This window comes from Alternaria burnsii (genome assembly GCF_013036055.1).
Source record: "Alternaria burnsii strain CBS107.38 chromosome Unknown 730, whole genome shotgun sequence".
Lineage (NCBI taxonomy): Eukaryota > Fungi > Ascomycota > Dothideomycetes > Pleosporales > Pleosporaceae > Alternaria > Alternaria burnsii.
Genome location: NW_024066110.1, coordinates 1581737 through 1600430, shown reverse-complemented (window position 1 = coordinate 1600430; position 18694 = coordinate 1581737). Strand labels below are relative to the sequence as shown.

Genomic DNA, 18694 nt, shown 5'->3' with positions numbered 1-18694 from the left:
TTGTCTGCTCTCCATGAGCCGGCCGTCGTCTAGCTGCACGGATGCTCCGTTGCGCGTTGCGCCATGATACATGGTACGCCTCCCTCGTCTGCCTTCCCTGTCTTGTGATTTGGTCATTCCAAGCGTTCCTTTTCGCTTTCTGCACTATGCCTTTCGTTGATCGTTCCAGCCGTGCCACTGGCCCTAGTCGTCACAGCGCTCCCTCACCGAGCCATCCCTTGGTGGCTCCGTGTAGTCAATACACTCCCGTTCCTTGTCTGCATCTATTCCACTATTAGCTGTTCTTGAGTTTCGCTAGCCTAGCCCTGGCATGCCTTGTACCATGACTCTTGCCGCGAGGTTACGCTACCTCAATTTCCCCATCCACCCTTCCTGATGTGTCTATATCTCTTGGCAGTCCATATACCTATGCAGATGCCCCCAAGCCAGTCACGCTTCCAAGTCAGACAAGAGTGATTGCACCCGACACAACCGCCTACTAGCACACACATCTACAACCCACTCGAGACATCTTCCCCTCCACTGTGTATGATCACTGCCCTCCCACCATACCACCTCGCCAACATGTCCGGCCACATGCAAACCTCACAGCTTCACCGACGTACCTCTCGCAGCTCTGGAAGCCAAGCACCATGCAGATCATCACGCGTTGAGAAGACCAAAAGCCACCACAACAGTCCAAAAGCCATGGAGAGGAGGAAGACTACGACGGAGACCAAGCTTTATGCTACTCTAGACGACCACTACAGGATGATGTTTGGCGTGTCACAGGAGGAGGAGGAAGAGCGGCCACAACAGAGCAGACCTGTTAGCTGGCACCCGTCGTCATCACGTTTCCAGGCTTCACAGCAAACGAATTACTTCGAACCTATGCCCCATCAGCAATGGTCACAACATTATTCCCCATCAGACCGTGACTCTCACCACGGTTCTGATTTTTACTCCCTGTCTACACGCAACTCCATGTTCGAGCCTATGACTGGTGCTTCGACTTATGCCAACACACAGTCAGAATATGGATGGTCCCAACACACTCCTGGCTACGTTCATTCTTCGCTCAACACCCCTTCTACTGAAGCTTTGCCCTGGTATCTGCAGCAATGGGCCCAAAAGAACCAAGCACAGGCATCTTCCAACTTCCTGCCTATTCAACACCCTGCTCAGCAAGATCGAAACATGGAAGACGATGATGGTGAGAAGCTTGTTGCATTGGGCCTGTACGACGCACCTGAGCCATCACTGAGCTGGGGCTCTCTCACCGAAGGAACAGGAAAAGGTCTCAAGCTTGAGGAGACTTGGCAACCACCGGAGGAAGAGGAGGACGAAGAAGAGGATGATGACGCCAGCTCAGAGGCCAGTGTCGAAGAGCCATCTCCACCTCTGCCGGCAGTGCAGCAGAGCCAGCACCTTCCTGTCCACGTCAAGGCTCAAACACCTGGCAACATGGAGGGACAGAGCTTCTTCTTCGACGAGGACGAGTCGGTTACCAAGGAGTGGTGGTTTCAACAGATGAAGCAGCCCACCATGCCGGTGCGGGACGCCGGGCTGGGATATGGATGGCTCTGAGCCGGATCTTTGTTTCAAACGTGCGACTACGATACAGGAGCACCAGCATATTTTTGAGGCGAATTCTTTTAGCACAGCGAGGCGTTTTGCATGGTTCCACTTGGAACCGGAAAAGACTTTAGAGATACCCAGCCTTTAGTGGCAGTAGAGTGAGGCTTTGCATCGCTCACTATGAGGTCAGATGAACATGATGTAGTCAGATAGTAGCATCAACCAGATCAACCACATTACATCAAACTTCGATTCCTTACCCTACTGTGCCGACTTTGATTACCTTGCCTCCATGAGTCATCGAATGGTACATAGGCCTGGGCAGCATCCGAGGTCCACCATCGACGAGAAGGGAAGGTGCTTCCTGCTTCAAGCTGCCCCAGTATTCGCATTTCGCCGTGAGAACGTCAATCCTCGACCTCCACAGCCCACAAGCTTCTTCAACGCTTCTAGCCTTCTCGTATAACCATGGTCCCAACGTACATTTGTCTCGGCGCAAGCCGCCATGTACCAGCCCTTAGTGTACCGAACCCACGTACTCTGTAGTGTGTAAGGCGACCAGTACAAGACACAGCAAATCACACGTCGGCGACATGCCGCCGTCCTCCGGGCCCGTCCTTTAGGTCCTAGTTTGATGCAGATCGGTCAACGCGCAATTGTGTCACATTGCCCGGTAAAGGACCGAAGACTGTAAAATAATCCAGCAGCCTCACGAAGTGGCATGATGGTGCAAACCACGCACCCACCACGTTAAAGCGAAGCGACACTGACACTCTGCAGTCCGACCGATCTTTAAGCCGTTACCCGGAGCGAGCCACGCAGCCCTGTGCGGCAGATTGTGAAAGGTGCAAAATCGTCCTCCACCTCGCTCAGCACCGCTCAACATCGGCCAGACCCGCTTCAGTTGCCCTGACCGAACATCAGAGCACATTCACCCGCTAGGGCCGAAGTTTACCAGCTAACCGAAATGTCGGCTGCCACGCTCATGTTTCCATCAAGGCTCTCACCGGAGACTAAGCAAGTAGCGCGGATTAAGATTTCAGACGAGAAAGGTTCCAGAAGATGGGGTTGCGAGATTGAGTTCCCAGCCTTGAAAAAAAAGGACCTCCATGGTTTTGCCGGGTGGTCTTTGCGTCATTGGCTCGATTCGAAATGTGGTGGTCAAACTCGTAGCGCTTATCGATATGCACACCTGGAAGACTGAGCAAATGTCTTTTTAGTGACGGCCAACACGCGTTCACGTGCCTCCATCTGCAACGTATCGGCTAGCCAATTGCAGACTTTGAAGCTGTCGACTGCACAAACGTGTCCAGCTGCGCGACTACTCGAGTGCTAAATATGGAACCGCATACACGATTTGCTGTCACGGCGTGGCGTGATAGTCAGGAGCTGCTTCAGCTGCGCCAGGACCTGTACAGTCCAGAAACTAGTAGGAAAGAGCAAGCAGTTAACAAGGTAAGCTAAGATGGAATCGCACGACCTACAGGGAATACTTTTTCTGAGGTCCACAGCCACAGTGTGCTGATGAGAGGTAGGTGTTTGCTTGGCGACTACGGAAACCTGATGGATTGCCACTGCTGCTAGACTCGACAGCAGACATTGTGGATGTAGTGCTTCAAGATGCACGGGGCGGTTTGCAACACAACGCACTGCGGCTGCTGTATGCTACTGCGATATCAAGGTAGGTTTGTCGAATGTTGTGATATAAAGAACATCCCACTCCCCAACCGTCTCTCTGTTCTGGATACGGGCGTGTTCAATGTGTCTCTAGAGTCTGCATGCATTCTGTTCTTCTCTCCAATTCGTCCGATTTTCGAATCATCTCTTCTCTCTACGTTTTTGTCAAGTCCATATGAAGCACTGTTCACACCTTCTTTCTAACTCCCAATAGGTTCGTAACCGGCATAGCAGATACGCAAATCGACTTGACCCGCGACCGCCCCTCATGGTTTCCCCCAGGGAAATCCCTTCAGCTCCCCATTACCCTCCTGGAAACCCGCCACCGCATCGTCCACCGGCACCTCCCTTCCCTCGCAGAGCTAAAGCGGGCTGCTACCGAGTCGCTCGAGTGGCTCTGGGAGTGGTACTGGATCCAACTGGACTATGCATTCAAGACCGGCAGTGCACTCGTCGCGGCAGAAGAAGATGAAGAACTCGGTGTCCAGAGCAGGGAAGTGGTGCGAGAGAAACTCCAAAGTATCCTCAAAGCATATGTCAAAGAGCGGAAAGGTGAGATCAAGAATAGGAAGAAAGACGACACCAAAGCTGCCGAAACAGCTCTATCCACATACAACCTTCGTTTTGCTCCTAATGCTACGACGACACCTTCTTCACATACACAACGCGCGCTACTAGAGCTACTAGTGCAAGGGAAGATGATATTACCCACGGATAAAAAGTTGGGCAGTACCATGTCTGGCGCATTTATCATCTGGACACCTTTGTTACGCGCTTTCTGCAGCAGCGTCTTGAACTTTGCGGGACTGGTTGCGCATCTTACAGGTTTCATGAATGCTTCGTCAAGGGAAATGGTGCACCCAGAGATGGATCCTGTTCGGGACGGTCTGCATGAATGGGCACTACATCTCCTCACGTCAAAGGACTGGGCAGCCTTGAGACAAACCGCGAAGAATGATGTTGTGGAACTGACTCTTAGTCACTGTTTCTCGGATCCTACATTTTGGAATTTGAAACTAGCTGACAAGTTACTGGAGAAGGGAAGTGTATCGAATGAGAAATCATGGCGAGCAGTGCTTGATGCTGCTAGGGTGGATGGAACCGGTGAGAAGATGGATGTTGATGTTCAAGTCGAGAGCATTGAGCGGGCCTTACCGGTTAGAGGAAATGAAGGCAAAGAGGATGTGGTCAAGGAGAAGGTAAAGGGGCCAACCAAGATGCTGGGCATGTGGAAATCCAAGCCTATCGGATGGTTGCCTCAGGGTTGGGAGGACGATGAATGAAGGGATCGACCTAAAAGTAGTAAGGCATTCTGTCACTAGGATGCAAATACTCGATTGGTACATGATCTGGGCAGACGTAGTAAGAAGAGTACCCGTCTTTGGGTAAAACGTAGATTGTTCAACCATGTTCGCTACACAATCATTGTCTGTGACCAAGTTTACTCTTTCGGTCACCCGTTCGCATTTCAGTACCTCCCCCGATTTGTTGTAAATTGTAGTCAACTTGCAGACTACACATGTTTCAGTACACATGTTTGCTCTCTCTCTCTCTCTCGATTTTCTAAGGCGAGAAATGGGCGGAGGGGCGCATGGGTGTCTCATGTTTTGCTCCTTGGTCAGGCAACGTGCCTATCCTATCCTTGCTTCTCTTGTTGCCCAAGGTTATATCCAGCCATGCTTCATTCTTTATAACGGACTGAGACCCTTTTTTCTTTCAGATCATGAGATCGGGATCCGGCTGCCAGAGATATAGATCTTTATCCGCAGTCGCCAGCAGGTTGGTCCTCGGATTGTAACCAACAACAGCGCTCTTGCCCTGTCCTGGAAGCTTCTCCATAGGCTCAAGCATATTATTCGGCGTTGGTGGCTTGGAAATGTCCCAGACTAGGAGGCCGTCTTCCCCACTGCCTCCAATCAGGAACTTGCCATCTGGAGTAAGGCACACATCGCCCTGTCCATTTGCCGGAGTATGACCATCGGGCTTTGCGCCCGTGGTATTTGTAGTGGAGGCGCTGGGTGGGAGACGTCCCGAGGAGCCAGTTTTGCGGTAGCAGAAATGTGTCAAGTCGCCTGAGAAGGCGTCGAGGACGAAGTGACCGCTTCCGTTTGTCGCAATGATCAAACTCTTGCCGTCATTGGTGAACTCAATCTTGGTCCAGTCGACCTTCTGGCCTCCCATGAAGCGTTGCTCCATGTCGAGGATGTCGAAGGTGGCAAAGGGCGGCTTGTCGTAGTTGCGCATATCGTAGAGGAGGACGTTTTGTGTAGGTGGTGAGGCGATGGCAATGACGGTGGCAGAAGGATCGTAGGCAGCAAGGTAGGGTCCGTGAAGGTTAAGCAGACCGACATAGTTTGGCGATTGCAGATTCCACAAGCGCACCGTATTGTCTTTTGAGCAGCTTATGAAATCGTCCTTGGACGGACACAGGGCAATGGAGGTGACGGTGTCGCTGTGGCCCTTGAAGTAGCGGATGTACGAGTTGTCGTGTGTGGAGAGGAAGCGGATGGTGTCGTCGACCTTTGTACTGGCGTAGATGATGCTCTGCGCATGGTGACTGAAACGCGCCAGATGCACGCCGTACTTCTGGCTCTTGAGCTCCTTGGCGTGCTTGCCTTCTTTGCAATTGTAAATCTGGAGCGTGTCGTCGTCGCGTGCGACAATGGCTAGCTCGCCCGAGTCGTCAAAGTCGAGCGAGGTGACGGCGGTGCCCTGGCCGCCGGATTTGAAGCGCTGGCAAGTGTCAGTATACTGCGGACATGTGCACCTGTGTCTTGGTCTCACCCTCTGAGGCCGGAAGCTTGTTATGACGTCGCTGACTTTCTGTGTCGGCGGCCCTGCAGGCGGCGGAGGAGGGCCTCCACCGGGCGTCGCTGACCCAGCCATGGCAGTGTTGGTCTCCTAGTCGTGTGCTGCAACAAGTGCATTCATCTCCACCGGCCCAGTGAGCGAATCAGCGCGGGTGTAAATGGGCTACACGCGACGCGACGTGGGACAACTAGAGCCGGCGGAATGCGCTGAAGAGTTGCAACAAAGGGAAAGAAGTGGGTCCAGGCCGTCTTACGTAGCTGCTGATCCCGAGCCGAAACCGGAACGGGTCCTCGATTATTCACTTTCACCATTCCCCAGCATTGCCAATTTGACCGCAATCCGTCTACCAGGCCAGAGTGCGCCTGCTTTCACCCGTGCTCCTAATCCCTACAACCCCCGTCTTCTTCAATCCATGGTTGCGCCGACCCGGGCACTTTTCCAACCAGCTCGCGCCCTAGTCGCATAGAGCTTCACAATGTCTACAACCCTTGGGTAGGTGCTCATCTCCACGTCTTCACGTCACATGCTGTATACTAATGCCTCCCGAACAGCTCCTTCATCGCCGGCGGCATAGCAGCATGCGGTGCAGTCACAGTAACCCACGGCTTCGAGACCGTCAAAATCCGGTGCGCTTTCTCTCTCGAAACGCCTGCGCAACCAGTTCGTTGACGATCGCCCAGTTTACAACTACAAGGCGAGCTTAAAGCGAAGACCGACGCGCCGCGGTTATACAGAGGTGTCTTCCACGGTGTGAACGTCATCTTGAAGAACGAAGGACCAAGAGGATTGCTACGGGGGCTTGGGTGTGCCTACATCTACCAGATGACCTTGAACGGCTGCCGATTAGGCTTTTACGAACCCATTCGCAAGACCCTCACCAACGTCGTCTACAGCGACGCGGCCGTACAATCCTTTGGCATCAACCTCTTTGCAGGTGCTTCATCTGGCATTCTGGGTGCTGCAGCCGGCTCTCCATTCTTCCTCGTAAAGACGCGCCTACAGTCTTACTCACCCTTCCTGCCCGTCGGCACACAACATAAATACAAAAACGCCATCGACGGTATGCGACAAATATACAGCGCCGAGGGCATCAAGGGTCTGTACAGAGGTGTAGGGCCAGCCATGGTCCGCACAGGTTTCGGCAGCTCTGTACAACTTCCCACATACTTCTTCGCCAAGAGGCGGCTGGTAAAACATCTGGGTATGGAAGAGGGAATGCCGCTGCATATTGCTAGCAGTACCGCGAGCGGCTTCGTCGTATGCTGTGTCATGCATCCTCCAGACACAATCATGTCGCGAATGTACAACCAGACCGGCAACCTATACACATCGGCATTCGACTGCTTGAGCCGAACAGTCAAGACGGAGGGTATTTTCGCTCTGTACAAGGGCTACTTTGCCCATTTGGCGCGTATTCTGCCACATACGGTATGATGGCACAACTAGACAAGACAAGCGAACTATTGCTAACCGTCGAGTAGATCCTGACTCTTACACTCGCTGAACAAACCATCAAGCTCATGCGTTTGGTAGAAGACCGGATACTGCCCGCAGAGACCAAAGCGAACATGTGAGTAGAGACTGCTTGGCGGCTGTAGGCCAGACGTACACATTGCCTATACATGCCCGGCGTCAGATACAGCGTATGAGACTTTACGAGACAACATGGTTCGATGCGACTCGTAGGACTAACCGCGAGATGATGGCGGAGCACTTTGTACAAAAGTCGAGACTGTTGAGAAGAAAAGTTGGATAGATACTGACACCAATACCAGCTAGCAGGTGACCACTGTATATTTTGAATATGAGAATATTCCTCGCATCATCAAACTCTTCCGATTTGCATTCCTCCGCGACAGTTGGTCATCTTGGGAGAGAAGCAGTTGAAAGAGCAGATATGGCTGATGCTGACTTGATAGCCAATCGACAAGTAAAAGCCATTGGCCAATTGTTCGTGACACGAATCGGTCGGCTGACTTGTAGTCAGATGAAAGAAGGTCTTGGTATGCAAATCGGTCCATCCTCGTAGGAATGAGTAGCGTGTTGGAGTTCTTTTCCGTTATCCTCTTTACGAACACAACATGTCTTCTTCGCCCGAATTACCTTTTTGGGCAGTATTCTTCACCGTTCAGGAGATACCTGAATAACTGCCAAGAGCGGGACGGGAATGCCCTCTCGGGCCATGAGCGTGATCGTATACTAAGATCTTGACCCACTCGCCAACTGTATTGGAAAACTTCTCCGGCGAATCATAATCTAAAGGAATGTGGTGTCAAAGAGCTTGTCATTGGTGCCTGACACAAACCAAGTTTGCAGTCGTGACATGACTGTGAATGTGGCGCTCATTCGATCCATCGTATTGCTTTTTGTCGGTAAAGAATGAGTTTTTTTCCAACGCACACTGAGCCTCATCCTCATGCATGGCGCTACGAATGCAGTTGGGTCGTCATGCGTTGCGTCAATTTTCGGACGAGGAGCCGAGTTGAGTGCCCCTGTTTACGCACACAAAGCCAGCGCCTGCCTTTCTCGTACCCGGCAAGGCGAGTGTGGAAGCCGCCGATGCGCGAGTTGGAGAGTAGATTTTGATTCTGACGAGGTTAGGGCTCGTGACTACTTGCAGTTTGACGATGATGCTGAGCGAATGAGGTGAGGATGCGTGGATGCGCAACAGTGCGGAGTGCAGGAGATGCTGCAGCAAATGCAGCGTAAGCTGGAGTGCATGGTTGGAGTGCGGGATTGGAGAGCAGGTAACGTAAGTTTGTTACACAAACAGACGAGCAGAGTGTGAGCACGACAGCAAGTATTGCGCTGTCGTCCGCAGTGCGCCGTGGTCCGCAAAGGCGAAATGTCTTCTCCGCGGATCAAGGTACGTGTCTTGGAGGCGATTTAGATGTTTGCAGAACGGCGATCGACTTTGAGGGAAGCGACACACAGCCCGTCTGTTGCAGACGTTGTTACCGCTGAGGATCCGGTTTTACGGGGTGCTGTTCGAAAATGTCGCTCAGAGATCCAGACATATTCGTGATGGAGAGAATGAAGCAATGTGCCCCGCTATTGGACGATGTCACGCCTATGTCGTGCAGCTTGAGGTCGAGGGGAGCCGACTGGTAGCACAACCTCAGGGTTCTCGGATCGTCGGTGCTCTAGACCCTGTCAGGCTATGATTTGGAGATCAGAACTGTCATCATTTGGTGGTTGCGTTTGCTGTACCTTCGGGGCGCTGTCATCTGCTTGCGTTTGACAGGGTCAGCCTGACTCTTCGTGCTAAGAATGATGACATGTTTGCAAGCTCTTCATCCTTGATGGCAAAAGCATGGTGTTGCTGTCGTTGGCTGCAGTGAAGGATTTGTGGCCTGGGCTGATCGGCGTCTCTTGGGGAAGAGCGACAGGGTTCTGGAGACGGGAACCCCTGAAGCTTGAAGCCTCACTTCGAATCAAGTTCGGCCATGATGAAAGCATCTCTGGAGACCTTCTCCGATCAGCGCCCATCTCCTCCTCGTCTGCTCGTGTGCGCCTCTTCTCTCAAACACGAAAAAAATGTCCGCTTTCGCCTCCGAGTTCAATGCTGCAGCCTCACGAACACAGCCTTGACCGATGTCGAGGCAGAATCTTATGTGGTCAATCCATAGAGTGCGTGTCTGGACCCAGTGGCTTGCGGATGCCTTCTCACGTTGTCCAGTAAGATATCGAAGTGGTGATTTCACTAGCGGTAGTGTGGCAGATGGCTACTGGGGTTCTCCGCATCTTGCCCATAGCGCTGGGTCATCCGCTCTTTCCTGCAGTCTCTCTAGCGATATTATTAGCCCCTCTCTGCACCAGACAGAATACCATTTTCATCGTCGCCGACTGCTTACTTTCCCTGACATCGACAGCGCCTCGCTGGCGAGTCCTTTCCTCGTTCGATATTACAGTCAACATCGCGACGTGTGTCACGCGCATGCCATATCCGACATCGTCTTGGGCTCTCAGCGGTGTCTCGTGACAGGTTCCGACCTCGATATTGGACGCTTTGCACCCAAGCTAAGATCCGCCCTTCCCTAGCACAGTGTCGCTGGATCCACATCCATATGTGGATGTTGCGCTGCATCCGCACGGCAAATCACCTCCTCGACAGTTTGGACTAGCATCACCAAACCTCGCCACTGCTAGATCAATACTGGTGTGCGAGAATGCCGGTTCGCATCATCAACTCCATCTTCCGAAGACAGTGCATGAGGTTGGGCAACGGAGGATGATGCCTGGCGCTGCTGAGTATCCCACGCCACACACTCGACGATTCGAGAATTTGCTTCCTATTGAAAGATCAACTTTGCACTTCAGTATCCTTTCACAATCCACTATGAACCTTACTTTTCTGCCTCGCCAACCACTATGTGGATCCAAGAAGCGCACCCGAGCGGTGGCTGATATCGACGGCGAACATTCGTGTGTACAGAAGAAGAAGCGACGACTTCGATTGTTCCTTATCACTTCTCGGTTATCGCCACAATTCTCTTTTCCAGCAACCAACATTGTGGATCGCGGCAGTTCCAAGATCGCAGTATGGGCCAAGCAGAAGGCACTTGGGCGGAACCTGCTCAGGAAGGCCGCCATCCTGAATGGGGTACGCAGACGACTGATTCTGACCAAAGAAGCACAGAGCGGATGTGGTCGTGTACCAGTCGAGCAAGAGAGAGAACAAGCACAACTCGAATTAGCGAGACTGGAGTTCAACCATGGCAGTGTTGACACTTACACCAGACCAGTGTTGTCGCGAGATCCGTCAGTACCACCCAGTGCTGCTGTGAGGACTGGGGGCCACTTTGTAGTCTCTGGATCGCCTACAAACTCTCCGCCCTCATCAAGAAGTCCTTCGCCCACCTCGTCTTCACCAACAACAAGGGATTCCCCTGATGAGGCTGCCGTCTTCCGCTCGCCAAATGAAGCATGGTCTCACTCCGCGAGAGATACGACATCACGCCGAGACTACCTACCTATGCCGCCATCGCCACTTGGAATCTCGAACTATGATGCTTTTGATGGCGATGGAGATTCGTTCGACCCGTATGCTCATCTCGATGACGAAGACGAGCCAATACCAAACCCTTACGACGACGACGATGATGATGATGATGATGATGATGATGATGACGTGCCTTTCTCACCATCCGTCGTCACCGCCGGCTCGTCTACCACTTCATACACTGGCACTACGAATGCAACCATGTTTTCCGATCTCATCGGGTTGGATCACTCAGAATCAGTATTCGGAGATTACGACCAGGTAGACGACGGCGCGGATGCCATATGGCCGAGGGTATCAACACCGGGCAGCCCAAGTCCTACACTTACGTCAACATCGCCAGACGTCACTGCCTTGTTTGCAACATGCTTGGTTGCACCTAAAAGAACGGACTCGTTTGCCATGTCGCCTGATCACCGTCCACGCAAGCTGACTAAATCTGTGTCCCCAGAGATGCTTGCCGTGACCACTACAGCGGCCACTTCTCCGAATTTCACGTCTGCATCACCAACCATGCCGGCTTCTCCTAATTTTATACCAACAACAGTACCAATGTCACCAAATTTCTCGCTTGCATCGACACCACCAAACTTCACCTCGTCGACCGCGACGGCATCGATGTCCCCAAATTTCTCATCATTAGCTGCTCCGGCTTCACCAAATTTCCCACCGATATCGAAGTCGCCGAATCTTAGTGCACTCGACGCATCCATGACAGCACAAAGCCCATCAGCATGGAACCATACGGACACACCTTCGACAGAAGCAGGCGGATCTGTCCATACCAGCGATGTGGAACAAGAGCGCAGACGGCAGAGGAACTTGATGTTCATGCGTTTTGGATCATGAGTGGTGCTATGGCCATTTTGTGTATCTACTAGATATGTCGTATATCATGGTAACAGAAAGTCTCACAAAATCCACATGCAATCGGTTTTGAGGAAAGGAGGCTCGTCCTCAATGGATATCTGGAACGAAAATGACCCATGTGGTCTTACTGCCATCAGTATGTACTTGTACGATTAACAATCAAAAGCTCGGAGTATCAGGAAGGCAAAAAGGACACCCAAAAAAAAAAGGAATGAGCGGTTCTGTGTACCACCATACTGGGAACAATCGGCATTCGGAACGGTTTTGCATTTATCACGTCGAAATGTACACGTCCAATCTCGCGTTGTAAAACAGTACAGGAAGAAGCATGTAGCATGTGGCATATAGTTAAAACACTTCTTTCAATGAAAGCTCAACATTGTAGTTCAATACTGCTGCAGAAGCCCTGAACGTGATGGATGCACCTTTATGCTGCTACCTCAACTTAAACCGGAGCTTGGCTAGAGTTATCACAGCATAATCGGCTACTCTCTTGAAAGAGCGCAGTCTACGCTTTCTGCAGCTTCGATGCTCGATCAAGAGCTATATCACACATGGCCTGAATGGCCTCTTGACGCTCAGCTTTGATATCGCCACGGTCGATACGAGAGCGAATATTCCCCATGATTTCAGGTCGTGGACGGCCATTGACAAAGACACTACATAACCGTCAGTAGATTATCAACCGTGAGCTCAAGGGAGATTTCACATACACATATCTCAACCCTGGAAACTTCTCTTCGTATTCCTTGTTGAGGCTTGCCAATTTCTCTTTCTCTTCCTCTGCACCTGCCTGCAATTGCGCCTGTTCTTTTCGGCTCTGCTCGCTGTCTACTTTCTTCTCGCCCAACCTCGGATGCGAACAGAGTATCTCAGAAAGCTTCTTCACATCGCTTTCATCAGTTGACTTGGCCAGCGCAGCGAGTTGCGCGTTGACAGCGGTAATCAAGATGTCATAGCTGGGGAAAGTGGCAGACCTCAGCACGGGGAAAGTGATCTCGCGGAGGGGAGGCGATGGCTCAAAGAGTAGGTCTAGAACGCTTGCGAGTTCGGATTCGGAGGCATGGGGGAGAGTGCTAGCAGCTGGGAGTGATGTCATTGTCGAGGTTGAGGCAAAGTGACGAGTCGGATTTAGCGTGTGTTCGGGAGAGCCGTTAATTGCTTTTCGCGATGCGTTTAGTTTGGGACCGGAATCTTCGGGCTAGCTGGTTACTGAAACTATTCGGAAAGTTGACGTTTGTCGAGTGTCGATGGAGAAGCGGAAGACTTGTGGAACATTTGCTTGCTATTCAAACTCTTTCTTGCTGCGGCCGCTACCGACCGATCAGCGATGCAGTGCAGGCTTGGTGGCCATGACCAACAGCCTGCATGGTGTTGCTGCAAGCTGCAAGGGGATAGCGGGGCAGTCGGACAGTAGTAGTTGAGCTGTCCGACGGACCATTTCTAGCTTTTTTCTTAGTCCCAACGCGTACCATGTTTTGAGGTAAACAACGGACGAAGCTTGTTTATACTGTATGCATGAGTTCTGGTGTCTTTTAACAAGTTCCGGCAAGTTCTCACCGGCCTCGACAAGTGATTGTGGTGCGAGGTAAGCGTGTGTATACTGGGATGGCTTGTTGCAAGAATCTGGAGTGACTAAAATAGCTGCGAGATGCTATCGCGTTCGTATCTAGCCAGGGGGATGCCGACAGAAGAGTGCGATCTGCTGCTGGGTTCAGCAAAGTTGCACCTGAACAGCTGTTTGCTTCTTTTCCCCCCCGCCTTGTTGTCGGCGGGTTACCGGCGGCAGAAGCAATGGATGGCTGTCATAGCGGGTGCGTCCATGGGATTGATCTCATCGCACTGGCTGTGACCTGGGACGCCTCAGGACTATCGGTGGCCTGGTGCATTGTGCCTGCGTTAATGCGGTTCCTCCCTAGACATCAATGCGTGGACTGCCGCATGGCTCTGGTGACAGCACCCGTGGAGCCCAAGTACGCGCCTGTACGACGACGTGTTGGTGAAGAAAAAGAAAAACGCATGCTTGTGGGATGTCATATGATGAGAGCGGGAGCCGTTTATGTCGGTGAATCAGGCGCTCTGTGCTGGTGCGGAGATATAGCCCTGGCCAGCTCCCGGGCTGCGCGTACTGTAGTTAACAGGGGTTGCCGTCGCTTCGTGTTTCAGGTCTCCACGCTCTTCGTCAGTCGCCTTCACCCATCCTCCCTCTCAGCTTAAGCTTTTGAGGGTGCTAGGCGGATTGCAACGGTACATGTTCCTGAAGCGTCCATTTGCCTCGACGCACAGCGCTGCCCCAATGGCCGGTTATCCGCCTCTGATACTCGACGGATCCCTGATTTGATTTCATGACCCCTACTTCGCTTTGACCTCCTGGAATCACGCTCGTTGACTGCACCCGCGACGACAACGCCGTCTCCTCGCAGACGACGACACGCACGGCTTTGAGAGTCTGCACCGCGAAGCGTCTCCCCCTGGCCGGCTTGCACCATCATGTCGCTGAACGGCCTGGACAATGTCGAGGTAACACAGGCGTACCAGGGTGCGCTCGCCGAGGCTGGTGGTTGGTAAGACATGCCCAATTTCTTCTTCCATCGCGGACCACGTGCTAATGCTTGGGGTAAAGGTTCCTGCTCAGGTACACGTCAAGGGATGCCGTTCAAGTCCTGACACGGGGAACTGGGGGAGCCGGTGAGGCGCGCGCTGCCGTCGCCCAGTACGAGGAAAAGTCTCCGCTGTACGGGCTCCTGCTGTACCGTCGGCGCAAGGTCCTGGTCAAATACGTGCCTGAGGGGACATCGCGACTACTGCAGGGTGAGTTGAAGCGTCAATCCCGTCACCCTCACCACTAACCCTCGACAGCCCGCGTTAGTGTCCACTTCATCAACATCACCGAGAAGTTTGCGCCCCACGACATCGTCCTGTCCATTTCCACGCCAGAAGAGCTCAGCGATGCCGCCCTTACCGCCGCCTGCAGTCTGCACACTGCCGCCCCATCGAGCTCCTCGTCTAGCGGATCGTCGCGACAGCAGAAGCTCAGCTGGATACAGGAGGCCGCAGAGGAGGGAAATCAGCCCGACGGAGAAGGCAATGCAGCACGACCGGGCACAGCAAAGTCCAGCATCCCCACCATTCTGGAGCCTGCCACGGGCAGCGAAGACGAGCCTACTAGAAGCGCATCAGTTGCGTCGCAAGCAGAGACGGTCCCGTTGATGTTGGAAGAGAAGGCTGTCGAGCACAAGTTGTCACCACAAATCTCGCACGTCACCATGGACACGGTAACCGAAGGGCCGACGACGCCCGACGACACTGATCTATCCGACCTCCAGGACACGCTCAAGAGCTATGATTCGCTCTTTGAGAACGGGCCAGAACCGCGAGGCTCATCACAAACCACCAGGCCAAACTACGATGAGCTTTACCAGCACTACTATGAGCAGTACACCAAGCCCAAGGTCAAACTCGGACCACGACCGCGACCATCGCTCGAAGGCCGAAGACCATCGACCTCTGGCAGCGCACCCTCAGATCTGGCAAGGCCTGTTTCGTCGCTTCCCGCAGGCTTGCGCTCTGCAACACGAAAGACTGCTAATAAGAAAGAGTCCAAGACAAACTCCTCTAGTACACTTCCCACCATTGCTATCCCTCCACAACACGACGTCCCTCCTGTGCCTGACATGCCACTGTCTCCTGCTTCGTCCATGTATTCAACGAGAGCTCCGGCCAGCACCAAGTCCATGCCCGTGTCCGCGTACAAGAGTCACCTTCGGTCTGGAGGAACGACACAGGAAAGGACAAGGCTTATGAAGGCCGTCGAGATGCGCAAGAAACAACAACAGGCTCAACAGCTAAAGAAAGAAAAGGCCGCCGAAGCTGCTGCGTTGGAACCTGAAGCGCAGGCTGAGGACACCGAAGTTGTGACTGAAGCTGGCGACGAGAACCCGGCAAAATCTGCCATTCCTGCGACTGAGTCTGAGGAGAGCACTCCCACCGTACTGACCGATGACAAACCCGAAGCCGACAAAGAGACACTGCTTGGTGATGATCTGCCTTCAAACCGTCCAAGCAGCTCCGGCATGGCGTTTGCGGATGGTCAGAACGAGACAGACGACTTGAACTCCACTGCTTCGGTGTCGTCACCAATATCTGCACAAACTCATGGTTCTTCTGGCGCACCTTCAACACGACCATCATCCATCTCAGAAGACGAGGCAGGTACGGAAGAGTCGCAAAAGTCCGAGGAAAACGAAGAATCACACACTCCGGATTCCTTGGATGAAGAGCAATCGATCGACAGCGCACCGACTGTAGTCCCTGAGAGTACGACTCCTGTACCATCTGCAGAACTCCATCCTGAGCATACACAAGCCCCGGTCATCACCGAACGAGCACCGTCTTTTGATGAGGATGGAAGTAAAAGAGATACCCTGCGGCCAAGTGAGAACGATGCTCCATCGCAGCACCGCTCAAATCGGGAGTCCACAATTTACATGCCTTCGAGCGAAGCGTTCGAGCAAGACGACGGCCAGGTCAAGAAGCGAAACAGGGAGTCCATGCTTATGCCCTCGTCCCAGCACCAGAGTTGGTACGAAACCAAGGGAAAGCGACGTGCAGTATTGGATCCACTGCAAGTCAGCGCCGACAATTCCGAGACCGAGTACCTCTCGGACGACTCCTTCATGGAAGAGCTCCAAAGCGCTACAGTTCACCAAGCCAAACCCATGTCGGTGTCCAAGTCTCCGATCACGCCCTTCTTCCCGCGCAAGTCCTCTGCAACAGACCTGTCAACCCCTCCCAGATCAGCCTCTTCGAATTACCACGGTATCAGTCGCTTATCACCTGGAGAGAGCACACGTAAGGTTTCAGGCGGTTGGCCTCCTGCGCCAAAATCTGACACGAGCGCGCGTACGAAAATCAACGTTTCCTCTGGCATCTCGCAAAGAATCAAAGCACTTGCAGACAAGACTAATAGAGAGTCGGCTTCACAAGTAAGCCTTGCTAGCTCTGCTTTGAGCACAAAGAGCTCTACCCTCGCCCAGCGTAAATCCTCATTCTTTGCAACAACACCTGTCGAGACCTCACCCAACGGGAGGTCTAGCACGCGTCTTGGAAGTCCTGCGTTCTTGAGTTCATCTGCTTCAACGACGCCTGACAAAAAGAAACAATCGGCTCCGATCAAGTCGACAGTATACAACGTACAGCGAGGAGCCGAAAAGCCAGAGTCTGTGCAGGTCACTGCCCGCATCGTCCGGGATGAGCGAACCATGAAGCCAACACTTGCGATGCCAACTGAGGGCACGCCCCTTGATCTCCACCAAAGCCCACTCATCATCGACCACCAAAAGGCAACCATCACCCCCAAGAGCCCTACTCGTGGAAGACCTGAGCCTGCATCTCCTCCGCCCTCTTCGTCACACTCACGCGAGCCTAGCAATGCGCCCTCACGTGCATCGTCAGAGAGTACATGGAGGAGCTTCGGTCGCCGCATGAGCGAGTCCAAGTCGGTACACAGCCATGATGGCGAAGACAAAAAGGATGACAAGAAAGAGAAGAAAGACAAGAAGGATTCTCGCACCAGCAAGATGTTCAAACGCATGTCTTCTTCGATGGCTGCCATGTCCTTCAAGAACTCGAGCAGCAATTTGACACTTCCCGAGAACGACATGCGCTCTACTTCTTTGGCATCACTGCGGGAGCCGCCGCCACCTGTGCATGTTGGCGATCTAAACATCCAGTTCCCGGACACTCTGGTGAGTATTTATGAATAGTAACCTGTGAAGACATGCTAACCTGGTGCAGCTCTGGAAACGCCGATGGGTCGAGATTGACGCCCTAGGTAACCTCGTGCTCAGTCCTTCGAAACACAATGAGAAGGGTATTGTGAAGCGCTTTCACCTCAGCGACTTCCGCACGCCATACCCACCTGATCAGGATCGACAAGAACTTCCCAACAGTGTAGTCCTCGACTTCATGGACGGACGAACCTTGCAGTGCGCATGCGAGACATACATGGCGCAAGCTCAGGTTCTACAAAGTAGGTCTTTGTCCTCTACTTCCTTGTGTCAGGTGCTAACTATTGTCTAGTCCTCCGGGAGGCACATGATGCCTGGCTTGCGTACAACCAAGCGCTGTAATCGGTCACTGTCACGTCAATCTCCAACCCTAGGCCTCGACGGCATCAATACTCTCCTTTCCCTCTCTCGAATTTTCTTTGTTACGACGTACGACTACAGCATCAGGCATCACCTTTCCCTTGTTGTGTTGGATACAAAATGGTTTTAAACTGGGGTTGTATCTCTCTCCTTGCATCTTTTTGATTAAATTTTGTCTAGTTTGCCCATTTTCCTTTCATACCCATCGTGTTTGGGGAAGGCCATCTGGCAGGCTTGGAGCTCATTGATTCTCTTCTTCATGTAACACACATGGTTGATGTGTATAATATCTAATGCTGCACTGGAGGCAGCTCAGTTTTGCTGTTTCTGGAGTGTGGACGGATTGCAATGAAAGGCGGACTGCAAGATATAGAGATCAGTAACACAATTGGACTACGTGCCTGTTATTGGACTGTGTGCCTGTCGTTTTTGCTTGTATTAGGTGGCGCTCGTTCCAAGTGCAGGTGAACGAGAGGGGCGCATTAAATCTCCGGCTCAAAGAAGGATAATGTGGCAGCGATTGTGATGGATTTATCCAAAATGTTGGGCAAGATGGCTGGCGTCAGATCTCGCCCTGAGCTGTGCACAGTCGCGCATGGGGTGCTCTCGGCCGTAACAAGTTAGCGGC

General features: G+C 52.7%; 7 protein-coding genes across 7 annotated transcripts; 5 read left to right on the top strand and 2 right to left on the bottom strand.

Annotated features, from left to right (window-relative positions):
* Positions 1-564: 564 nt before the first annotated feature.
* GT037_003958 (uncharacterized protein) lies at positions 565-1566 on the top strand (the record flags this gene model as incomplete). The annotated part of the gene is made up of 1 exon (XM_038929005.1): positions 565-1566. One exon carries the CDS (start codon positions 565-567, stop codon positions 1564-1566), a length of 1002 nt encoding a protein of 333 aa, XP_038788712.1.
* A 1329-nt stretch (positions 1567-2895) lies between these two features.
* On the top strand, positions 2896-4517 carry GT037_003957 (las1-domain-containing protein; the record flags this gene model as incomplete). Its single annotated transcript, XM_038929004.1, has 3 exons — positions 2896-3012; positions 3093-3238; positions 3449-4517. The coding sequence occupies 3 exons, from the start codon at positions 2896-2898 to the stop codon at positions 4515-4517; spliced, it is 1332 nt and encodes a 443-aa protein (XP_038788711.1).
* A 433-nt stretch (positions 4518-4950) lies between these two features.
* Positions 4951-6120, bottom strand: GT037_003956 (wd repeat-containing protein 82; the record flags this gene model as incomplete). Its single annotated transcript, XM_038929003.1, has 2 exons — positions 4951-5967; positions 6019-6120. The coding sequence occupies 2 exons, from the start codon at positions 6118-6120 to the stop codon at positions 4951-4953; spliced, it is 1119 nt and encodes a 372-aa protein (XP_038788710.1).
* A 400-nt stretch (positions 6121-6520) lies between these two features.
* GT037_003955 (mitochondrial carrier) lies at positions 6521-7619 on the top strand (the record flags this gene model as incomplete). Its single annotated transcript, XM_038929002.1, has 4 exons — positions 6521-6537; positions 6597-6671; positions 6726-7473; positions 7527-7619. The coding sequence occupies 4 exons, from the start codon at positions 6521-6523 to the stop codon at positions 7617-7619; spliced, it is 933 nt and encodes a 310-aa protein (XP_038788709.1).
* A 2765-nt stretch (positions 7620-10384) lies between these two features.
* On the top strand, positions 10385-11896 carry GT037_003954 (uncharacterized protein; the record flags this gene model as incomplete). Its single annotated transcript, XM_038929001.1, has 1 exon — positions 10385-11896. One exon carries the CDS (start codon positions 10385-10387, stop codon positions 11894-11896), a length of 1512 nt encoding a protein of 503 aa, XP_038788708.1.
* Positions 11897-12425: 529 nt separating this feature from the next.
* Positions 12426-13016, bottom strand: GT037_003953 (uncharacterized protein; the record flags this gene model as incomplete). The annotated part of the gene is made up of 2 exons (XM_038929000.1): positions 12426-12576; positions 12631-13016. 2 exons carry the CDS (start codon positions 13014-13016, stop codon positions 12426-12428), a joined length of 537 nt encoding a protein of 178 aa, XP_038788707.1.
* Positions 13017-14407: 1391 nt separating this feature from the next.
* On the top strand, positions 14408-18048 carry GT037_003952 (uncharacterized protein; the record flags this gene model as incomplete). The annotated part of the gene is made up of 5 exons (XM_038928999.1): positions 14408-14481; positions 14541-14728; positions 14777-17664; positions 17714-17948; positions 17999-18048. The coding sequence occupies 5 exons, from the start codon at positions 14408-14410 to the stop codon at positions 18046-18048; spliced, it is 3435 nt and encodes a 1144-aa protein (XP_038788706.1).
* Positions 18049-18694: the final 646 nt, after the last annotated feature.